General features: G+C 40.4%; 1 protein-coding gene across 1 annotated transcript in view; it reads right to left on the minus strand.

The window, feature by feature from the left end:
* The window catches only part of FAF2 (Fas associated factor family member 2), a 68,852-nt gene extending 50,514 nt beyond the window's left edge, over window positions 1–18,338 (minus strand). The window contains exon 1 of the mRNA XM_032336957.1: window positions 18,211–18,338. Within this exon, the coding sequence (XP_032192848.1) occupies window positions 18,211–18,273 (63 nt within the window). The 5' untranslated portion in view covers window positions 18,274–18,338. The remainder of the gene's footprint in view (window positions 1–18,210) is intronic.
* Window positions 18,339–23,613: the final 5,275 nt, after the last annotated feature.

The following is a 23,613-nucleotide window of genomic DNA, read 5'->3' on the forward strand; positions in this document are numbered from 1 at the left end:
TTAAACATCTTGAGGCCCCTGGGTGGCTCAATGGGTTAAGTAACTGACTCTTGATTTCTGCTCACGTTGTAATCTTAGGGTCATGGGATCGATCCCCATGTGGGGCTCCATGCTCAGCGTGGAGTCTGCTTGTCCCTCTCCCTCCCCCAGCTTGTACTCTCCTTCAAACAAATAAATAAAATATCTTAAAAAAAAGAAAGAGGAATAGAAGCTAGATTTCTTTATGAACATGTTCATAGGGCACCTGGGTGGCTCAGTTGGTTAAGTGACTGCCTTCAGCTCAGGTTATGATCCTGGAGTCCCAGGACTGAGTTCCATAATGGGGCTCCCTCCTCAGTGGGGAGTCTGCTTCTCCCTCTGACTCCTCCCCCTTCTTGTGTTCTTGCTCTCTCTCAAGTAAATAAAATCTTTTAAAAAAACATATTCATAAATCTATATTTATTTTACATATTTAAAATATGTAAATATTTATAAGACAAATTTTAAAAAGCAGCAGCAATCCCTAAACACGAGAAGTCAAAATCAAATAAATATACTGGGTTGGTGGCTTAAAGAATGACAAAGAGACTATCCCAAATGACTTTAGTACATAGTAAAATGAAAATATACCATGCAGAAAAAGAGGCTTAAGTTGTTTCAGATAATCATATTGCTACTAGTATATGAGTATTGTTTTTTTGAGACAGTTAAGTGTTGATTATGTGATGAAGTAAAGGAATAGCCATGTAGTATCACTAAGAACCAAGTTTTTGGCATGAAGAAGGATGACAAGAGAGGTAAGGTGTAGTGCGGAATTTGAATTGGTAGTCCTGAATCTGAAATGCAAATATCAAACTGTTTTATCATGAAATAAAATAAGAATATATTTGTGTGTCTATGCATATACTACATATTCTTAGTTCTGTCAACTAAAAAGTTCTAGACCAACCCAGCAGCAACAAGCAGTCTAAGCAAAGAGAGACCCTAAAAGTAGTAGATCAGAAAGGAACAGAAACAATATACAGTAACAGTCACCTTACAGGCAATACAATGGCACTAAATTCATATCTCTCAATAGTTACCCTGAATGTTAATGGGCTAAATGCCCCAATCAAAAGACAAAGGGTATCAGAATGGATAAAAAAACAAAACCCATCTATATGTTGCCTACAAGAAACTCATTTTAGACCCGAAGACACCTCCAGATTTAAAGTGAGGAGGTGGGAAACAATTTACCATGCTAATGGACATCAGTAGAAAGCAGGGTGGCAATCCTTATATCAGATCAATTAGATTTTAAGCCAAAGACTATAATAAGAGATGAGAAAGAACACTGTATCATACACAAAGGGTCTGTCCAATAAGAAGATCTAACAATTTTAAATATCTATGCCCCTAATGTGGGAGCAGCCAACTATATAAACCAATTAATAACAAAATCAAAGAAACACATCAACAATAATACAATAATAGTAGGGGACTTTAACACTCCCCTCACTGAAATGGACAGATCATCCAAGCAAAAGATCAACAAGGAAATAAAGGCCTTAAATGACACTGGACCAGATGGACATCACAGATATATTCAGAACATTTCATCCCAAAGCAACAGAATACACATTCTTCTCTAGTGCACATGGAACATTCTCCAGAATAGATCACATCCTCGGTCCTAAATCAGGTCTCAACCGGTATCAAAAGACTGGGATCATTCCCTGAATATTTTCAGACCACAATGCTCTGAAGCTAGAACTCAGTCACAAGAGGAAATTTGGAAAAAACCCAAATACATGGAGACTAAACAGCATCCTTCTAAAGAATGAATGGGTCAACCAGGAAATTAAAGAAGAATTGAAAAAATTCATGGAAACAAATGATAATGAAAACACAACAGTTCAAAATCTGTGGGACACAACAAAGGCCATCCTGAGAGGAAAATATATAGCGGTACAAGCCTTTCTCAAGAAACAAGAAATGTCTCAAGTACACAACCTAACTCTACACCTAAAGGAGCCAGAGAAACAACAAGAAAGAAACCCTAAACCCAGCAGAAGAAGAGAAATCATATCAGAGCAGAAATCAATGAAATAGAAACCAAAAAAACAATAGAACAAATCAACAAAACTAGGAGCTGGTTCTTTGAAAGAATTAATAAACCCCTGGCGAGACTTATCAAAAAGAAAAGAGAAAGGACCCAAATAAATAAAATCATGAATGAAAGAGGAGAGATCACAACTAACACCAAAGAAATACAGACAATTATAAGAACATACTATGAGCAACTCTACGCCAACAAATTTGACAATCTGGAAGAAATGGATGCATTCCTAGAGACATATCAACTACCACAACTGAACCAGGAAGAAATAGAAAACCTGAACAGACCCATAACCAGTAAGGAGATTGAAACAGTCATCAAAAATCTCCAAACAAACAAAAGCCCAGGGCCAGATGGCTTCCCGGAGGATTTCTACCAAACATTTAAAGAAGAACTAATTCCTATTCTCCTGAAACTGTTCCAAAAAATAGAAATGGAAGGAAAACTTCCAAACTCATTTTATGAGGCCAGCATCACCCTGATCCCAAAACCAGACAAGGATCCCATCAAAAAAAGGGAACTATAGACCAATACCCTTGATGAACACAGATGCGAAAATTCTCACCAAAATACTAGCCAATAGGATTTAACAGTACATTAAAAGGATTATTCACCTCGACCAAGGGGATTTATTCCAGGGCTGCAAGGCTGGTTCAACATCCGCAAATCAATCAATGTGATACAACACATTAATAAAAGAAAGAATAAGAACCATATGATACTCTCAATAGATTCTGAAAAAGCATTTGACAAAGTACAGCATCCCCTCCTGATCAAAACTCTTCAAAGTGTAGGGATAGAGGGCACATACTTAAATACTGTCAAAACCATCTATGGGGCGCCTGGGTGGCTCAGTGGGTTAAGCCGCTGCCTTCGGCTCAGGTCATGATCTCAGGGTCCTGGGACCGAGTCCCGCATTGGGTTCTCTGCTCCGCGGGGAGCCTGCTTCCTCCTCTCTCTCTCTCTGCCTGCCTCTCTGCCTACTGGTGATCTCTCTGTGTCAAATGAATAAATAAAATCTTTAAAAAAAAAAAAAAACCATCTATGAAAAACCCACCGCAAATATCATTCTCAATGGAGAAAAACTGAAAGCTTTTCCGCTAAGGTCAGGAACACGGCAGGGATGTCCATTATCACCACTACTATTCAACATAGTACTAGAAGTCCTAGCCTCAGCAATCAGACAACAAAAGGAAATTAAAGGCATCCAAATCGGCAAAGAAGTCAAACTATCACTCTTTGCAGATGATATGATACTATATGTGGAAAACCCAAAAGACTCCACTCCAAAACTACTAACTCGTTCAGGAATTCAGTAAAGTGTCAGGATATAAAATCAATGCACAGAAATCAGTTGCATTTCTCTACACCAATAACAAGACAGAAGAAAGAGAAATTAAGGAGTCAATCCCATTTACAACTGCACCCAAAACTATAAGATACCTAGGAATAAACCTAACCAAAGAGGCTAAGAATCTATACTCAGAAAACTGTAAAGTACTCATAAAAGAAACTGAGGAAGACACAAAGAAATGGAAAAATGTTCCATGCTCCTGGATTGGAAGAATAAATATTGTGAAAATGTCTATGCTTCCTAAAGCAATCTACACATTTAATGCAATTCCTATCAAAATACCATCCATTTTTTTCAAAGAAATGGAACAAATAATCCCAAAATTTATATGGAACCAGAAAAGACCTCAAATAGCCAAAGGAATATTGAAAAAGAAAGCCAAAGTTGGTGGCATCACAATTCCGGACTTCAAGCTCTATTACAAAGCTGTCATCATCAAGACAGCATGGTACTGGCACAAAAACAGACACACAGATCAATGGAACAGAATAGAGAGTCCAGAAATAGACCCTCAACTCTATGGTCAACTAATCTTCGACAAAGCCTGAAAGAATGTCCTGGAAAAAAGACAGCCTCTTCAATAAATGGTGCTGGGAAAATTGGACAGCCACATGCAGAAAAATGAAATTGGACCATTTCCTTACACCACACGCGAAAACAGACTCAAAATGGATGAAGGACCTCAATGTGAGAAAGGAATCTATCAAAATCCTTGAGGAGAACAGAGGCAGCAACCTCTCTGACCTCAGCCACAGCAACATCTTCCTAGGAAAATTGCCAAAGGCAAGGGAAGCAGGGGCAAAAATGAACTACTGGGATTTCATCAAGATCAAAAGCTTTTGCACAGCAAAGGAAACAGTTAACAAAACCAAAAGACAATTGACAGAATGGGAGAAGATATTTGCAAATGACATATCAGATAAAGGGCTAGTGTCCAAAATCTATAAAGAACTTATAAAGAACTTCTGCCCAATCAAGAAATAGGCAGAAGACATGAACAGACATTTCTGCAAAGATGGCCAACAGACACATGAAAAAGTGCTCCATATCACTCGGCATCACGGAAATACAAATCAAAACCACAATGAGATATCACCTCGCACCAGTCAGAATGGCTAAAATTAACAAGTCAGGAAATGACAGATGCTAGCGAGAATGCAGAGAGAGGGGAACCCTCCCACACTGTTGGTGGGAATGCAAGCTGGTGCAACCACTCTAGAAAACAGCATGGAGGTTCCTCAAAATGTTGAAAATAGAACTACCCTAGGACCCAGCAATTGAACTACTGGGTATTTACCCTAAAGATACAAATGTAGTGACCCAAAGGGGCATGTGCACCCGAATGTTTATAGCAGCAATGTCTACAATAGCCAAACTATGGAAAGAACCTAGATGTCCATCAACAGATAAGAGAAATTAAGGATAAAGAAGGATAAAGAAATTAAGGATAAAGATGTGGTATATATACACAATGGAATACTATGCAGCCATCAAAAGAAATGAAATCTTGCCATTTGCGACGATGTGAATGGAACTAGAGGGTATCACGCTTAGCAAAATAAGTCAATCAGAGAAAGACAACTATCGTATGATCTCCCTGATATGAAGAAGTGGAGATGCAACATGGGGGGTTAAGGGGGTAGGAGAAGAATAAATGAAACAAGATGGGATAGGGAGGGAGACAAACCATAAGTGACTCTTAATCTCACAAAACAAACTGAGGGTTGCTGGGGGAGGAGGGTTGGGAGAGGGGGGTAGGGTTATGGACACTGGGGAGGGTATGTGCTATGGTGAGTGCTGTGAAGTGTGTAAACCTGGCGATTCACAGACCTGTACGCCTGGGGATAAAAATATATTATATATTTATAAAAAAATAAAAAATAAAAATACGATTAAATAAAAAAAAAAAAAGGCTACAGCATGGGATGCCTAGGTGTCTCAGTCGGTTAAGCTACTGCCTTTGGCTCAGGTCATGATCCCAGGGTTCTGGGATTGAGTCCCACATCGGGCTCCTTGCTCCACAGGGAGCCGGCTTCTCTCTCCGCCTCTGCCTGCCACTCTGCCTGTTTGTGCACTTGCTCTCTCTCTCTCTCCATCTGACAAATAAATAAATAAATAAAATCTTAAAAAAAAAAAAAAAGCTACAACATGGATGAATCTTGTGACTGTTAATAGGCACAGTTTTCTGGTGGGTATGATAAAAATGACTGAGAAGTAAATACTGGTAATGGTTGCACAACTCTGTAAATATACTAAAAATCACTGAACTGTGTATTTTAAAAAGGTTAATTTATGGTATGTGAATTACTGCTCAATAAAATTGTTATTTTATTTTAAGATTTTATTTATTTATTTGACAGACAGAGATCACAAGTAGGCAGAGAAGCAGGCAGAGAGAGAGAGGGAAGCAGGCTCCCCGCTGAGCAGAGAGCCTGATGCGGGGCTCGATCCCAGGACCCTGGGATCATGACCTGAGCCGAAGGCAGAGGCTTTAACCCACTGAGCCACCCAGGCGCCCCTAAAATTGTTATTTTAAAAAAAGAGCCCAAGAGACCAAATTAGAAAACTATTAGTAATGATCAGAAAACATGACAAGAAATTAGATAAAAGAACCAAAAACTTAAGATAAATGTGCAAAATGTGCAAAATTCAACAGCATTGAATATCTACTGAATATCACTGAATATCTATCAGTAACCATTTAGAATAAAGGAATGTTCTATTTACAAGGATGACCAAAACTATAAAATACCTATGAATAAATTTAATAAGGAACATACAAAATCTAGATGAAGAAATTTACAAAAACATTTTAAAGGATATGTGACACATCTGAATAAAGAGATGTATTGAATATCTACTGAATATCACTGAATATCTATCAGTAACCATTTAGAATAAAGGAATGTTCTATTTACAAGGATAACCAAAACTATAAAATACCTATGAATAAATTTAATAAGGAACATACAAAATCTAGATGAAGAAATTTACAAAAAACATTTTAAAGGATATGTGACACATCTGAATAAAGAGATGTCCTGTTCCTGAATGTCAACCAGTTCCAAATTAATATACACATTTTAGGCCATTGTCAACCAGTTCCAAATTAATATACACATTTTAGGCCATTCCAATAATCCAGCAACAGCACAAATGACTCTTTCTTTTGTTTGTTTGTTTGTTTTTAAAGATTTTATTTATTTATTTGACAGAGAGAGATCACAAATAGAGAGGTAGGCAGAGAGAGAGAGAGGGAAGCAGGCTCCCTGCTGAGCAGAGAGCCCGATGCGGGACTCGATCCCAGGTCCCTGAGATCATGACCCGAGCCGAAGGCAGCAGCTCAACCCACTGAGCCACCTAGGCGCCCAACAAAATGACTCTTAAATGTATATAAAGAGGAACCTGGGTGGCACAGTCAGTTAAGCATCCAGACTCTGGATTTGGGCTCAGGTCCTGATCTCAGGGTCAAGAGATCGAGTCCCATGTCTGGCTCCACATTTAGCACAGAGTCTACTTAAGACTCTCTCTATCCCTCCCGCTTTACCCCTCCATGTGCTCTCTCTAAAAATAAGTAACTCTTTAAAAAAAAAGTATATAAAAAACCTTGTAAGAATTACCAATAATTTGTCAAAAAATAAATAAATAGGAAGGAATCCTATCCTATCCTATCAGATATTAAAACTTAGTGAAAGCCCACTGTTATTAATCGAGTAATGGTACCAGCAGACAAATTAGTGAAACAGAATACAATATAAAAAGGACTACTCACAGTGGGGGAAGGGATGGATTATTCAGCTAACCTATAATCTCCAGTGGAAGAAAGTAAAGTTAGGTTCTTATATATACAAAAAATAAAGTTCCACATGGATTAAAGATATGATTTAAAAAGAAAACCATGGGATGCCTGCGTGGCTCAGTTGGTTGGACTGCCTTCAGCTCAGGTCATGATCCCGGAGTCCAGGGATCGAATCCCACATTCGGCTCCCAGGTCCACGGGGAGTCTGCTTCTCTCTCTGACCTTCTCCTCGCTCATGTTCTCTCTGTCTCTCTCTCAAATAAATACATAAAAATCTTAAAAAAAAAAGAAAAGTAAAAGAAAACTATGGGGGCGCCTAGGTAGCTCAGTGGGTTAAAGCCTCTGCCTTCAGCTCAGGTCATGATCCCAGGGTCCTGGGATAGAGCCCCACATCGGGCTCTCTGCCCAGCGGGCCGCCTGCCTGCCTCTTGGCCTGCTTCTCTGCCTACTTGTGGTCTCTGTCTGTCAAATAAATAAATAAAATCTTGAGGGGAAAAAAAAAGGAAGAAAGAAAACCATGAAACATTTTGAAGAAAGCAAAAGAGAACGTTTGTATAACTTCATTAAGTGCAAGCATTCTTTTTTTTTTTTTAAAGATTTTATTTATTCAGTTATTTGAGAAAGAGAGAGCACAAGCAAGCAGAGAGAGAGGAGGAAGCAGGCTCCCCGCCGAGCAGAGAGCCCGATGTGGGGCTCGATCCCAGGACCCTGAGATCATGACCTGAGCCGAAGGCAGAGGCTTTAACCCACTGAGCCACCCAGGCGCCCCCCCCCCTTTTTTTTTAAGATTTTATTTATTCAGTTATTTGAGAAGGTGCAAGCATTCTTAAAAAGAACCGAAAACCCAAAAGCCATAAGGAAAAGAAATGTCAACTTGGTAACAATTTAAACAAATGTAAAGATAACAAAATAAAAGATGAAAGAGATCATGAAAAATATTTGCAGTATGTGACCAATATCCCTTTTTATATAAAGAACTACAAACTGATAATAAAATGTCAAATAATCCAACAGTAAATGAACAAAGGATAAGCAGGCAATTTACACAGTAAGTGTAAATAACCAGAAGAAACTCAATCTAGGGGTGCCTGGGTGGCTCAGTGGGTTAAAGCCTCTGCCTTCACCTCAGTTCATGATTCCAGAGTCCTGGGATCAAGCCCCGCATTGGGATCTCTGCTCAGCAGGAAGCCTGCTTCCCCCTCTCTCTCTGCCTGGCTCTCTGCCTACTTGTGATCTCTGCCTGTCAAATAAATAAATAAATAAATAAATAATCTTTACAAAATTAAAAAAAAAAAAAAGCTCAATCTATCAGTAATCAGAAGTTTATGGAATGGGATTCAATCTTCAAATAAGCATTTTTACTCTACAAACCTCCCATACACCCAGGGACACCGACATTAGCTCTTAAAAAATAGAGACTGGGGGACACCTGGGTGGCTCAGGCCATTAAGGGTCAGCCTTCGGCTCAGGTCATGATCTTAGGTCCTAGGATTGAGTCCTTATATCAGGCTCCTTTCTCAGTGGGGAGCCTGCTTTCTTCCTCTGCCTGCTGCTCCCCCTGCTTCTGCTCTGACAAATAAATAAAATCTTAAAAAAAAAAAAAAAAAAAGAGAGGCCAAAAAGCCAATCCCTGCTCTGAAGTTCCTTATTCTCTCCTAATTTTCCTATTAGAAATAGCTTAAAACAAGTGTTTGCATTAGTCATTTAAACTTGACTGAAAACTAAAACCAAAATCTGCAACCACCACTACCACTAAAAGTGCAAAATTAAAACAAGAACTTTAAAAATTTAATCATACTGACAAAAATTCAAAAAGCTACCATCCAATGCGGGCAAGGGTATAGGGAAACAGGTCCTCTCAAAACTCTCTGGAAAACAGTCTGACAGGAGCTATCAAAACATACAAAGTACATTTGTTTTGAACCAGTAGCACCAGGATTCTGTTCTACAGAAATAAAATGTCTGCTATACCAGCAATATCCCCTATACCCATAACTATGTCTCCAAACATTTCCTTCACTTTCATTGTCTAACTGAAACCTGGCTTTCCTCTGAAGATACTTCTTCCTTTGAAGTCTTCTATCATTTTCTCTCTCAGATCTGTAAGTATGGGAGTGGGAAAACTGTCCTCTTCATTCATTTCCACTTTTGAGATTCTTCTTTCTGGTTAACAAGTCCACTTTTATCCTGAGTGATGATATCCAGAATTAGTACCATACTTTTGACTTGCTTTGCTGTGTTTGCTTTCTTAAAACTACCACAGAGCAAAGGTTAAGTGGCTGACTCTTGAGATCAGCTCATGATCTCAGGGTGATGGGATCGAGCCCCACGTCCAGCCCTGCACTCAGTTTGGAGTCTGCCTGAGCTTCTCTCTCCATCTCACTCTACCCCTCCCACCACTGCACACAAACTCCCTCTCAGATAAAGAAATCTTAAGAAAAAGAAAAACAAAAACAAAAAACCCTACCACATAGCTATTGTTATTGGTCCTAGTCATTTACCTGTAGTTGAAAACAAATCCATACCTAATGCTGGAGAGGCAGTGCTAGGAAAGAGGAGGAAAGAATCCAGAGTTCTAGATTCAAATCTAAGCTTGTTGCTACTAACCTTAGGTAAATTAAGTACTAATTTTAGTTTACTCACCAATATCAGAACCTACGCCATTTATTTTTTGAGAGTAATCAGTAACACAATGGATCTACAGCACTGTGGACAGAATACAGTAAACACCTGAACAACATGGAAGTGAGGAGCACTGAGTTCCATGCAGCTGAAAATCAAGTATGACTTTTGACTCCCCAAACTTATCTACTAATAGCCTACTGTTGAACAGAAGTCTTAACCAACACAGTTGGTTAACATGTATTCTGTAGGTTTGTATTATATACTGTACTTACAATAAAGTAAGCTAGTGAAGGCAAATGTTATTAAGAAAATGGTAAGAGAAAATATATTTACAGTGCTGTATTTATTAGGGAAAAAACCACTTTTAAGTTCAAACCCATGTTGTTCAAGGGTCAACTGTAAACAATAAATGTTTAAGTGACCACATAATATCAAAAATACCTTCAAATCTCAAAATGTCTTTATGTATTCTTGCTCTACAGATGACTTCGAACAGTTTCAGGCACAGATGATTTCCAAATTTATATTGCTAGCCTAGATTATTCTCCTGCCCTCAGTACTAGTATATACAGTTAGACATCTTCACTTGATGTCTAACAGAAACCTCAAACTTTACATGACCAAAACTGAGTTACTCATCTCACCCCCACACCCAAACGTGGTCCTCCCATAGCCCTCCTTATCCCAGTTAACCACTCTTCCATTTCTAGTTACTTAAGTCAAAAAGCTGAGATATCTTTACTTTCTTCCTTTCTCTCTCCATTCACATACAACCCCTTAGGAAAATCCCATCCACTTTATCTTCAAAATATATTCAGAATCCAACTACTCCTCATGATTACTTTCCTACTTCATCCTGGTTCAAGCAGTCTTGCATCACTGCAAAGATCTCCTAACTGGTCTCCCTACTCCTCCCTTACCTTCCTTGAGGGTATCCTCAAGAAAACAGCCAGTGACCCTAATAAATCACTCAAAATCCACCTTGCTTCAGAGTTAAAACCAAAATCCTTACAATAGCCTACAAGGGCATTTGTGAATTAGCCCTGCCTTTAACTCTCTAACCCTGTCTCCTACTACTTTCTTTCTTCCTCCCTCCCTTCCTTGGTACTAGCCACACTGTCCTCCTTGCCATTCCTGGACAACGTCCCTTGAGGCTATGCTTTAGGACTCTCACATGCTTTATTCCCTCTATCTGGAATCCTCTTCCCCTAAGCACTCACATGATTTCTTTAGTACTTAACCTTTAGGTTTTCACATAACTGATACACTCTCCTCTAGGCCTTTCCTTGATAATCCTATTTAAAATTAAACACCCCACTATCCCACTCCCCCAGGCCCTTGGGTGGCTCAATTGATTAAGCTGATTAAGTGGCCAGCTCTTGAATTCAGCTCAGGTCATGATCTCAGGGTCCTGGGATGGAGCCCCAACTCTGGCTCCAGGTTCAGCAGGGAGTCAATGCTTAAGTTTCTCTCTCTCTCTCCCTCTGTCCCTCCCCTGCTCAGGCAGCATGATCTCTACCTCTCTCCCTCCCTCTTTCTAAAATAAATAAAACTTTTTAAAAAAAAGATTTTATTTATTTAAGAGATAGTGAGAGAGATCACAGAAGAAGAGAGAGAAGCAGACTCACCGCTGAGCTGGGAGCCTGATGCGGGGCTCCATCCCAGAACCCTGAGATCGTGACCCAAGCCCAAAGCAGACGCTTAAATGACTGAGCCTCCAAGGTGCCCAATAAATAAATCTTAAAAAAAAAAAAAAAAAAGTTAACCCCCCCCTCAAAATTCTGTTTATTTCTCTCCATAGCATTTATCACCATCTAACACAGCCTATATTCATTCCATTTATTTAGACTCTTTGTCTCTCCCACTAGAATGTTAACTCCTATTTAATATTCCCTTATATCCTGTGCCTAAAACTATACTAGCACATAACAGGTCCTAAAAAAGTTTATTGAGAATGGGATAAATGTTTGTGGACAAGGATATTCACTGTGACATTAGCTGTATGAAACCAAAAAATGAAAACAACGTGACTGTCCCTTAATTTTTTTAAAACCAAAAAGTAATAACTACAATAATGTTTGACATTCAAGCACTTAATATTTGCCAGGGCTTTATATATATTAACATTAATTACTGAAACAACACCTTGCAGTAGGTAATATAGCAACTGCACACATGAAGAAACTAAAGTAGAAAGGCTAAGTAACTTGCCCAACGTGACAAAGTTATTAACTGGAGAAGCTAGGATTCAAAACTAGGCTGTCTTACTTCACAGCCTGTCTTCATGACAACTTACTATGCTAACTTTAATAATTATATGATCCTACCTCTATTAAGACAGAGACAGCAGAAGCTCTTATCCAATGAAAATAAGACTTACTAGTCAATTAATTTAAAAAGTCACTTAAGGGTGCCTGGGTGGCTCAGTGGGTTAAGCCTCTGTCTTCAGCTCAGGTCATGATCTCGGGGTCCTGGGATCAAGTCCCGCATCGGGCTCTCTGCTTGGCAGGGAGCCTGCATCCCTCTCTCTCTCTCTCTGCCTGCCTCTCTATCTACTTGTGATCTCTCTCTCTTTCTCTTAAATAAATAAATAAATAAATAAATTAAAATCTTTTAAAAAATAAAATAAAAAGTCACTTAAAGTGAGGAATAAAAACATTTCATACACATATATTTCATTTAAAACATAAAGCATGGGGTGCCTGGGTGGCTCAGTGGGTTAAAGCCTCTGCCTTCGGCTCAGGTCATGATCCTGGAGTCCTGGGATGGAGCCTCGAATCGGGCTCTCTGCTCAGTGGGGAGCCTGCTTCCCCCTCTCTCTCTCCCTGCCTCTCTGCCTACTTGTGATCTCTGTCTGTCAAATAAATAAATAAAATCCTAAAAAAAAAAAAATAAGAAAATAATAAAACATAAAGCATACACATCTATGCAGCAATTTTTTGATGAAAGCCTACACTTTCTTAAGGGCATGGGTCCACCAGCATTCTTTGGAGTCTTTCTAGCATAAACCATATCCATAAGACACTGATTTAATTTCTTGGAGTGGAACAACTCCAAACACTTGACAAGAATTAAGTGCACAATACTGAATCTCAATGATTTTTTCCCCAAAGTTATCTATGTATCTATCTTGCCCACACCTAACTGAACAATATTCTAGGAACTTGACCCTATAGATCTTTCCCAAAGCATTTACTTTAGCTTTCAGATTTAAAAAAAAACCTCTCACACTGATGCTTAAATTGTTTATGAATTATATTTTTATGACAAATATAACCAGCACACAATGATTTGGGAGCAAATACAACTGACATTTGAGGTGCCTGGATGGTTCAGTTGGTTAAGCATCTGCCTTCGGCTCAGGTCATGATCCTGGGGTCCCGGGACTGAGCCCCATGTGGGGCTCCCTGCTCAGTAGGGAGCCTGCTTCTCCCTCTCCCTCTGTTGCTCCCCCTGCCTGCATGTGCTCGCATGCGCACGCGCGCTCTCTCATAAATAAATAAATATAATCTTGAAAAATTTTTAAAAAACAAAACTGACTTTTGTCAAGAGTACAACTCCACTGGTGAAAGCAAAACTACTTGGACATATTACAGAGTAGATCTTAAGAAATAGAAGCCACATGCTTCAACTAAGCAGCCAAGTGAAGGGTAAGAGAGCTTATACATTAATTATGTGTATCTGTATATGCAGAAGAAAAAAGTATACAACGACACACAACAAACTGGGAATGAGGAAAGGGGAATAAGATTAAATTTAATTACACTTTTATGATTTTATGTTACTGACTTCCATAAAGTATGCATTACTTGGTAGTTTTGGGGGGTTGTTTTTTACGTAAAAAAACACAAAAACCACTGTGAACTAAGTAATAGTATCCCCATTTTATAGGGGAGGAAAGATTCAAGAAAGTGGGAACATGCCCAAGGTCACAGGACTCAAGAGAAGCTAAGCTGAAAGGCTAATTCAGGTTTGCCCCAAGTTTCAAAGCTCATGGTTTTCCTACAATATGAAATGCCTGGTCAAAAACTTCACACAGATCACTCTGATTTTTTGTAAATACATGAACAAAGAGCACTGTGTTATTCTTTTTCTTTTAGGTAATAAAAGAGTCAGATGAAGCCAAAAAGAGATTTTCCAAGTGTATTACAAGCTTGATTCTACAGGCCAAAGTTCAGGGTTAACTTTCTATAATTTAAAAGAATAAAGATCATACATCCTAATATTCATTTAAAAGAAAAGAAATTTCTTACACCTGTACAAAAGTAGAAAGGGATCATTTCTTCCTCCACTGGCCACACATATAGCTCCTTTAGCCCCTTCTCTCTGTCCATGTCATCTTTCTCCAGGGGTTCAAACAGCAATCTAGAAGCAGTAAACCAAGGCACTAGGGGAGTCTGTTATATTTGGAAATTTGAGAAAATGGATTTCTGTAAAAGTAACCTTACCCATACCTGCATTAATTCTTCTTTCTTTTTTAAAGATTCTATTTATTTACTTGAGTGAGAGAGAAAGAGTGAGAGAGAAAGCGTGAGTGGGAGAGAGGGGCCAAAGGAGAGAGAGAAGCAGACTCCCAGCTGAGCAAGAAGCCTGATGTGGGGCTCAATCCAAGGACCCTGAGACCATGACTTGAGCTGAAGGCAGACACAACCAGCTGAGCCACCTAGGCATCCCCCTGCATTAACTTTTCTTCCTTAAAGATTTTACCTACTTATTTGTCAGAGAGGGAGCACATTCGCGCACAAGCAGGGGGAACGTCACGCAGAGGGAGAAGCAAGCTCCCCACTGAGCAAGGAGCTCAAAGCAGAACTCCATCCCAGGACCTTGGGATCATAACCTGAGCTAAAGGCAGACACTTAAGCAACTGAGCCACCAAGGTGACCCTGCATTAACTCTAAAGACCTATTCTCCTCCATTTGAAAAGGCTTAAAACAAATGTGTGCATTCGCTATTCATACTCAATTGATTCCAAAACAAACAGGAGAAAAGGATAACTAAAAAAAATCTTAGAAAACAGCAAATGGACTGGTAAGTGTGATAAATCTACTCTAGGGAGTTCCAGTCAAATCACATATCACAAAAAACATGACAGAGGAAACCCAAGATTTCTAAAAATATTTCACTTTTGCTAGTTTCAATGTATCAAATGAAGCAACATACTGAGAACTAGTTCCTAGCAGTATCGCCCAGTTCTGTCGCGACTCCTAGGGATATTCCAAGCACACACTCCATACGGTTAGTGAAGCAAACCTGAAACCTACTGTTATGTTACTCTCGAGTGGGAAAAAAACCCTGATGACTCCCTATGTGTACAGATCAAATTTTAAACCGTTCTGCACAGCTTTGAAAGGCCTCCAAAATCTGGCTCTAATTTACCTATCCAATCTTATTTTCCACTTCCAATTCTCTAAATCCATCACAACACTCCATACTATTCCATCTTCACACATTGCTCAAGCCATTTCCTCAGCTTTGAGGATCCTTCTGCCTACCACCTGCTCAAATTCTATTCCTCCTTCAAAACTAGCGAAGTACAGTGGGAAGAGCTGAACCTTCAAGCCTGACCCAGACCCATGCCCACCAGGTTTCTAAATATAATTCCATTCTCACTATTTAATAACTTAATGAACTTAGGCAAATACTTCAATAGATCTGTTTCACCACTTAAGAGTAGCTATATCATCTACGGCACTTTACAAGTCTACTGGGAGAATTAAGCGTAACAGTCATCAACTACCTATCTAGCACCATGCCTAAGGTATAGTAGATACTTAATAAATGGTTAACTCCTAGGTCATCCTTCTCTCTTCTCTCCTGTTTCTCCCTAAATTCCCACAGCACTTTGTTTACACCATGGGCACTAATATACTGCAGGATACTCATTATTCACGCATGTATGTATCTTGCTTCTCCAATAGGTTATAGCTAAGACGGTTATGGGTATGGATTTCTAAATCTGCCATTTAACTCGTGTGAATTATTTGACCTCTCAGAACCTGTTTCTTTAACAAAATGAATGAGGGTTAATTCCTTACAATGTTATTAAGAGTTTTAAAGGAGTTAAGGTACATTAAATACCTGGTATAATGCTTGACACCTAGTAAGTTTCAAAGAATTTTCAATGGCAACTGAATGGTGAACCTCATCCAGCAACTGCTTAAGGAACACAAAAATGCATTTGCCTTGGTAAATCCAGTTTCATAGAGCAATTTGCTTTTTTGGTTTTTGTTTTGTTTTGTTTTTAATTTTACACCCAGTGTGGGGCCTGAACTCACAACCCTACACGCTCTACAGACTCACACGCTCTACAGACTGAGTCACCCAAGCATCCCTCACAAAGAAATCTTAATGCAACTTTAACCTACCACTCACCCCTTACTGATAAAAATGCCCAACGAAGACAAAAGAGAGGTACCCATGAACTTTACCTCAGAAATACTACCACAAATTCCTGCCTTCCCAGTATCAGACTAACTACATCATGACCTATAACTCACATCACCTTGTAACACTTACTCTCGGAGCTTACCTTAAAGAGCTGTGTAAGGGGTAAAATGGCCTGTCAAATTAAACAAATTCTGAAATAAGGGGTCTACCAGGGAGAGAAGGCTGGTTGTCTGATATTCATTCATTCTGATCCTAATTTGCTGTCTTCAATTTCTCTACTCAAAACTCCAAACAAATGTCAACTGTTTCTGTAATAGCACTTTTCCATTAACACACTTCCAACCCACTGCTCAATTTAAAGAAAAATTAACCTCAAATTATAGTGAAATCTAATCAAGGAATGTGCAAAAAAGTGATAATTTGTTAAAAAAAAAAAAAAAAGACATACCACAACATTTGCATTCCACTCTCAGCTGTACACTGATATTTACACAAGTGGTACAGCACACAAGAGCTCAGGAAAAGTTCTGGAAAGATGGGACCTGGCTTTAAATCTGCTACCACCACTTACTGGGTGTGTAACCTAAATATGTTACTTCTTAAGCTTCATATTCCTCATCTGTAAAATAGGGATTGTAACAGCATGAGTCTCATAGAGTTGTTGTATTAAATGCGATCATGTGGGGCACCTGGGTGGCTCAGTGGATTAAGCCTCTGCCTTCGGCTCAGGTCATGATCTCAGGGTCCTGGGATCCAGCCCCACATTAGGCTCTCTGCATGGCTGGGAGTCTGCTTCCCCCTCTCTCTCTCTGCCCACTTGTGATCTCTCTGTCAAATAAATAAATAAAATCTTTAAAAACAAAAAATTAAAAAATTAAAGCGCTCATGTACACCATGTGTTTAGCCAAGTACTTACAACATTGTAAGTACTCAAAACAAATGGCATCCGAACTAGCAGTGCCTGAGCACTAAAGTTCTTGGTAAATAACGCTGAATTAATGAATGTTCTGTACACTTTATATTAGGAAATAAGTGTACCACTAACTTTAATTCTATCCTAAGTTAATGATTAATGGTAGCGATACTGCTTGGGAACAAACATTTCAGTTTACAAGCCCTTCATACATCCAAAAACTCATTTGATCTCCACAATATCCTTAGGGGGTAGACATTTTTAAAGAGAAGCATTTTAGAAATAAGGAAACTGGCATCCATAGAGTAATAAACAGCCAAGGTTACCCACCCTAGTGGTCTCCTTCAACCATATTCTCCAACTCGGAAATTAAGAGCTTAGTGCCAAAAGTTTTTAACATGACAACCACCACCAAAAGGAAGCAGATTTCTGCAAGTTACCACCCACCTCAAGAACTGTCAAGAACGTGAGTCCAGGAATAAGCCCAGGGTAAAAAAACCCCGTCAGACGCCACTGATGACACTTATAATTGTTGCATTGTTTCCTTATGTGGTGTCCTCCCACACCTTTAGGGTGGGGGCCAAGTATGCCCCCTCCCCCACCACAGCGCCCAATACCGGACACCAGGCACCCAAGAAGCCATCAATAAATATTTGTAGAAATAGCGTGGGATGCTGGTAGATTTCCCAGAGACCCGAAAGGAGGCCAGCTACGCGGTAGGGATTAAGCATATCGGTAGATCTAGAGTCGAAAGGCGGAGAGGGTCCTACGGGTAACCAGATTGGGAAGAATGGTTGAGGACGGGTACCGCTAAAGGAAACCAGGGAAGCTGACCCGCTGAGGGGAGAGGAGAGGGCCGCAACCCTGGCTAGAAGGCCAGGGGCCAACAGAGGCTCGGGGGCCGGGAGCAGCAGGGCAGTTGGCGTCTGGGGGGGAGGGGGCTGCCGCTGGTCTGAGAAGAATCTCGGGCCCAATCTGAGGAGGGTTCTGGGCTCCTCCAGGGGCCCACTCCCCAGCCCGTGGCGGCATTTGCTGCACCGAGTACTCGCTGCTACCTGAAACTGCAGCAGCTTCTCTGTCTGCTCCTGGGTTAGATCCCGCTCCTCAGGCGCCGCCATTTTGCCGCCGCCTCTACGCTTCTGACCCGTCCGCACCGTCACCCGCCGGAAGTGACCTCAGCAGCAACCACGTCCGGTCTGAACGGCCGCCAGCGCGCAACTGCGTCTGCGCATACTGGTGCGGCCGGGCGCTGCTGGTGGTGACAGTTCCCGCCGTCAGAGGGCGCCACTCTCGGGCCAATCCCGAACACTTCCGGAAATTGCCGAGGGACTGTTGGCATCAGTCGCCCTCACGGTTTAGGCGACGAATGGGTCTCCAGGGACCCAAGACTCCTGAATAGATCCTGAAGAGGCGAGAGCTCTCGTGTGCTCCTCGAGAAGCTCCGGAAATTTTCGAATGCCAATTCGCAGATTTAGCCTGCTTCCTAACCGTTTTCCCATAGTCTCCAATATTTCAGAATATATCTTAGGACACTGTGGCCCTTTCAAAATATCGGCCGTTTGATGTTTAATTCCTTCCGTGACGTTTCCGAAAGCGCCTGATCATCTCCCAGAAGACTCCGAAAGTCCCTGAATAGCGGTCGGGCATTTCTGATGCTGTCCTGAGCTAGAAGTTGTGAAAGGCCTCACAATGTGAAAATCGGGGCTACAAAGTCGTTTGCTAGGATTGTTTGGACTTGGCTACTTGAGTCTTGGTTAATGGCGCTGCCAGCCTTGGGCAGAGTTTCCATCCACCCGGGTGGCAACTCTGCTCCTCCCTGCCTCAGGCCCATTGGCCCGATGACCCTGTGATAGACCGAAGGAAGTTCCTGGACTGGGATCGGGATTCTTGGGCTCAGGGTCTAGTGCCCACCTGGCAAAGTGCTGGACGTCCTTGGGCAAACCACCCCCCTCTGGGCTCCATTTGCCATTGGTGGAATGAGATTCCCCCAAAAGCCACTGACACACCACCTCAGCTCATTCTCCTTGGAGGGAGGCTCTTACCCTTTCCACTGTCTAATTTCCACCCTTCACTGACTTCCTTCGCACTTTGTCCCTTCAAACTGCCCCCTCTGTTTAGAACTCTCTTTCTCAATTCCACTTTTGTCCTCCTGCCATCATCCTCAGAAAGCCTCCAGAAGACAAAGGGGTCTGGGTCTGCTGTATGCTTTTACCAGACTACCTGTGTACCTTGGAAATCACTCTGCCTCCCCCACCTGTGGAATTCCACTCATTTTCACAGGATTGATCAGGCAAGACAGGACAGGTGCTTTGAAAGCTGAAGTTCTGTGAAGACTATATTAAAGGATGGAAGGGCACTACTTGCAGGCTGTATCATGTATGCACAAAAAGCATAACAATACCTTGGAACTTTTCTTAGATCTTTAAGATAAATCTGTGGAAGCAAACAGATGTGACTTTATATCAACTCAAACCTTGAAGGAGACCTGGTACTATTCAATATCTTGGATAATGTTGGAACCAGGCAAACTAGATGAGAGACTGCAAAATCATACAGTCTGGAATTATTGCAAATTCTGATTTAAGATCTATTCCTTCAACAGACAAACTCTGTAGCTGTATTACACACCATAGAACGTTCTTCACGTAAAGAAATATACAACTTCTTGGTCTACTTTTCTGTTTTATTTGAATTAAGACATGGTTACAAGAAATATTTTGCTTTTCTTTCTTAAAACTCTACCAGTAAGAATTTGTCTCATTGTAGAGAATACAGTATGGCAAATTGGAGAGTCCATTCTCTGTCCAAAGGTGGTTTCTGCTTTTTAGCTGTAGCTGATGGCTTCCATATAAGACCAATATTGCTAGAACTTCCCATTTCTTTTTATAGGTAATACCTTTATTTTATTTTATTTTTTTAAGTGAGCCCTTCACCCACCTTGGGGCTTGAGCTCATGACCCCTGAGATCAAGAGTCACATGCTCTACTGATGGAGCCAACCAGTCAACTAGAACTTCTTAATTTTTTTTTTAATTTTTGAAAAGATGTATTTATTTATTTGAGAGAGACAGTGGAGAGGGTCAGAAAGAGAGGGAGAGAGAAACTCCAAGCCGACTCTGCACTGAGTGGAGCTTCATCTCACAACCCTGAGATCGTGACCTGAGCTGAAACCAAGAGTTGGACACTTAACAGACTACACCACCCAGGTGCCCCAAAAAGTTCCCGTTTTTAAAGGAATAGCTACAAATCCATCAACTGATGAATAGATAAAGAAGATGTGGTGTATGCATGTGTATACATATATGTACACATATGTGTGTACATATGTACAGCTGATGAATAGATAAAGAAGATGTGGTTATGCGTGTGTATACATATATGTACACATATGTGTGTACATGTGTGTACATATATGTATACACATACACAGTGGAATATCATTCAGCCACCAAAAAAATGAAATCTTGAAATTTGAAATGATGTGGATTGAGCTAGAATGTATTATGCTAAGTGAAACAAGTCAGAGAAAAGACAAATACCATATGATCTTAGTCATATGTGTAATTTAAGAAAGAAAACAGAGGAACATATGGGAAGGGGGAAAAGAAAAGAGAGAGGGAAACAAGCCATAAGAGACTCTTAACGACAGGGGCACCTGGGTAGCTCCTAAGTGTCTGCCTTCAGCTCAGGTCATGATCCCAGCATCCTGGGATTCCTCTCCCCGCCGCCCCCCACCCTGCTCTGCATTGGACTTCCTGCTCTGCAGGGAGCTTGCTTCTCCCTCTCCCACTTCCCCTGGTTCTGTTCCCTCTCTTGCTGTGTCTCTCTTTGTCAAATAAATAAATAAAATCTTTTTTAAAAAATCGAGAGAAACTTAAGGACAAAGAACAAACAGGGTTGATAGAGGTGGTTGGGGGATGGGCTAGATGGGTGATTATTAAAGAGAGCACTTGAGATGAGCTCTAGGTGTTGTATGTAAGTGATGAATCACTGAACTCTACTCCAGAAGCCAATATTGCACCATATGTTAACTACCTAAAATTTAAATTAAAGAAAAAAGAGCGCCTACAAATTTGGAGCTGCGTATGAAATTTCCCCGTTTTAAAATAACTTAATCAGTTTTTAAGAAAATTACTCTGTCAACCATAATTGCAGCCACATTCTTTTTTTTTTTAAGACTTTTTTAATTCATTTGACAGAGATCACATGTAGGCAGAGAGGCAGGCAGAGAGAAAGAGGAGGAAGCAGACTCCCTGCTGAGCAGAAAGTCCGATGCGATGCGGGGCTTGATATGGGGCTTGATGTGGGGCTTGATGTGGGGCTTGATGTGCGACTTGATCCCAGGACGCCGGGATCATGACCTGAGCCGAAGGCAGAGGCTTAACCCACTGAGCCACCCAGGCGCCCCAGCAGCCACATTCTACCTTATGAGCTGTCAGTCAGCCCCCTCTGACCTAGATAGAATCCTGATGTGCTCTGTTTGCCATGAAAGAAAGTGGCCTTGGAAAAAACCTTTGATTTCTTGATATAGTCAAGGTGAAACCTATAGAAAGTGTAATTAATTAATTAATGGCTTGCCCTCTCCTTTAAGAACAATTTTTCCGCCTGAAATTTATGCTGCCTTTTGTAGCAGTGCTGTCCAATCAAAATATAATGTAAGTCACATGTATAATTCTAAATACTCTAGCAGTCACAGTTAACACAGGTGAACTTACATTTAGTAGTGTATTTTATTTAACACAATATATCCAAAATATTCTTTTTTAAAATGTTTTAAGTCTTTAAAATCTGATGTGTATTTTACGTCAGATTTACATCAATTATCCCACATCTTTATTTGGACTAGTCACTTTTCAAGTATTCAATTGTCACATGTGGATAATGGCTACTGTATTGGATAGTGAAGTTCTAGAACATTCTAAAGATCTTTTTAATAGATTTACTAATAATACTAGTCTCTAGATTTTAGGAATTCACTCAGCAAATATTTATTGAGTGCTTATGCTGAGCCAGACTCTGGACAACATACTACACACAGTTTAATGGTCAATTAAATGGATTTCATCATTTTCTGGAAGGATTGTGTGTGTGTGTGTGTGTGAGAGATAGGTTCTTGAGACCTGGTTTTATGCCACATACTAGGATTTGTAACTGAGAGCTACTTTAGAGAATCTAAAGAATATATATGTGTTTCTCTAATCACAGTAATAGGCCTTTGTTAATACATTACCATTTTGTTCCTGATAAAGGACAAATTCTGTCCTGCCAAGTCATGGAAATCCTAGAACAAGGCCTCAATTTCTGAGTGGCTGGAACATAAGATATTTTCTACCAGTTAGGGACACAGTATCTTGATTGCTGAGTAAAGCAGACTATTGAGATGCCAGCAACAGTTTTTTGTTTGTTTGGTCTCCTGCCCCATCAAATTAATGAGAAAGGTAATACCTGCACCCTCTAGTATATTATAGATCCTCAGGCTTCTGCTGGGGTTATTTGGACTGATGAAACAAATTAGGCTTGGAGGCAAAGTTTTGCCTTACATAAGTCACAAATACATCCATCTCATGCTCTCCAGGGAGGCCTGAGTACAAACTGATGCCACCATCAATTGACTGTGTGACTTTGGCAGTTTGCTCATCTCTCAGCTCTAAGCAAACTAATAGTCCCTATCCTACAAGGTCATGGCAAGTATTAAAGAGGGCATGTAAAGTCCATGGCCTAATCATAGCTACCTTGCAGACTTGAGAAAAGAATGGAATGAAATAATGGATTAACAAAAGGCTTTGTCAGAGCACCTGAGTGGCTCAGTCGGTTAAGCATCAGACTCTTTTTACATCTGCAAAATGTTTTTGGCTCAGGTCATGGTCTCAGGGTCATGAGATAGAGCCCTGTGTCGAGCTGTGCTCTCAGTGTGGAGAGTTTACTTCTCTCTGCCTTTCTACCGCTTGCATATGCATGTGTACACTCTCTCTCTCTCTCTCTCTCTGTAAAATAAACAAATCTTAAAAAGAAAAAGAAGTGCTTTGTCAGTGCTAAAGTCCTTTGCAGAAATTACCACTTTAGATTGATTCAACACACATTTGTTACTGTCTTACAGTTACTTAGTTCTCAGGATGACCTGGTATTAGGTAGGAATCTCCTAGTCTAGCAGGAAGTTAACTGCAGTATCAGGCAGGAAGTGATAAGAGACCCAGAAGTATATAGTTGGTAGTGGACTGTATCAGTAACATAGGCCCTATGAGCTCCCATCTCATCTCTCACCTGATCACTGTAGGTACCTATTAACCTACTGGTCTCCTTGATTTTACTCTTACCCCTCTCTAATTCAGTCTCATCACAGTTGCCAGAGAATCTTTTCCTTCTCTTCTCTTCTCTTCTTTTTCTCTTCCCTTCCCTTCTCTCCTTTCCTTCCTTTCCTTTTCTTAGGAGGCCCCATGCCCAGCATGGAGCCCAAAGCAG

This window comes from Mustela erminea, chromosome 3 (assembly GCF_009829155.1).
Source record: "Mustela erminea isolate mMusErm1 chromosome 3, mMusErm1.Pri, whole genome shotgun sequence".
Classification (NCBI taxonomy): Eukaryota; Metazoa; Chordata; class Mammalia; order Carnivora; family Mustelidae; genus Mustela; species Mustela erminea.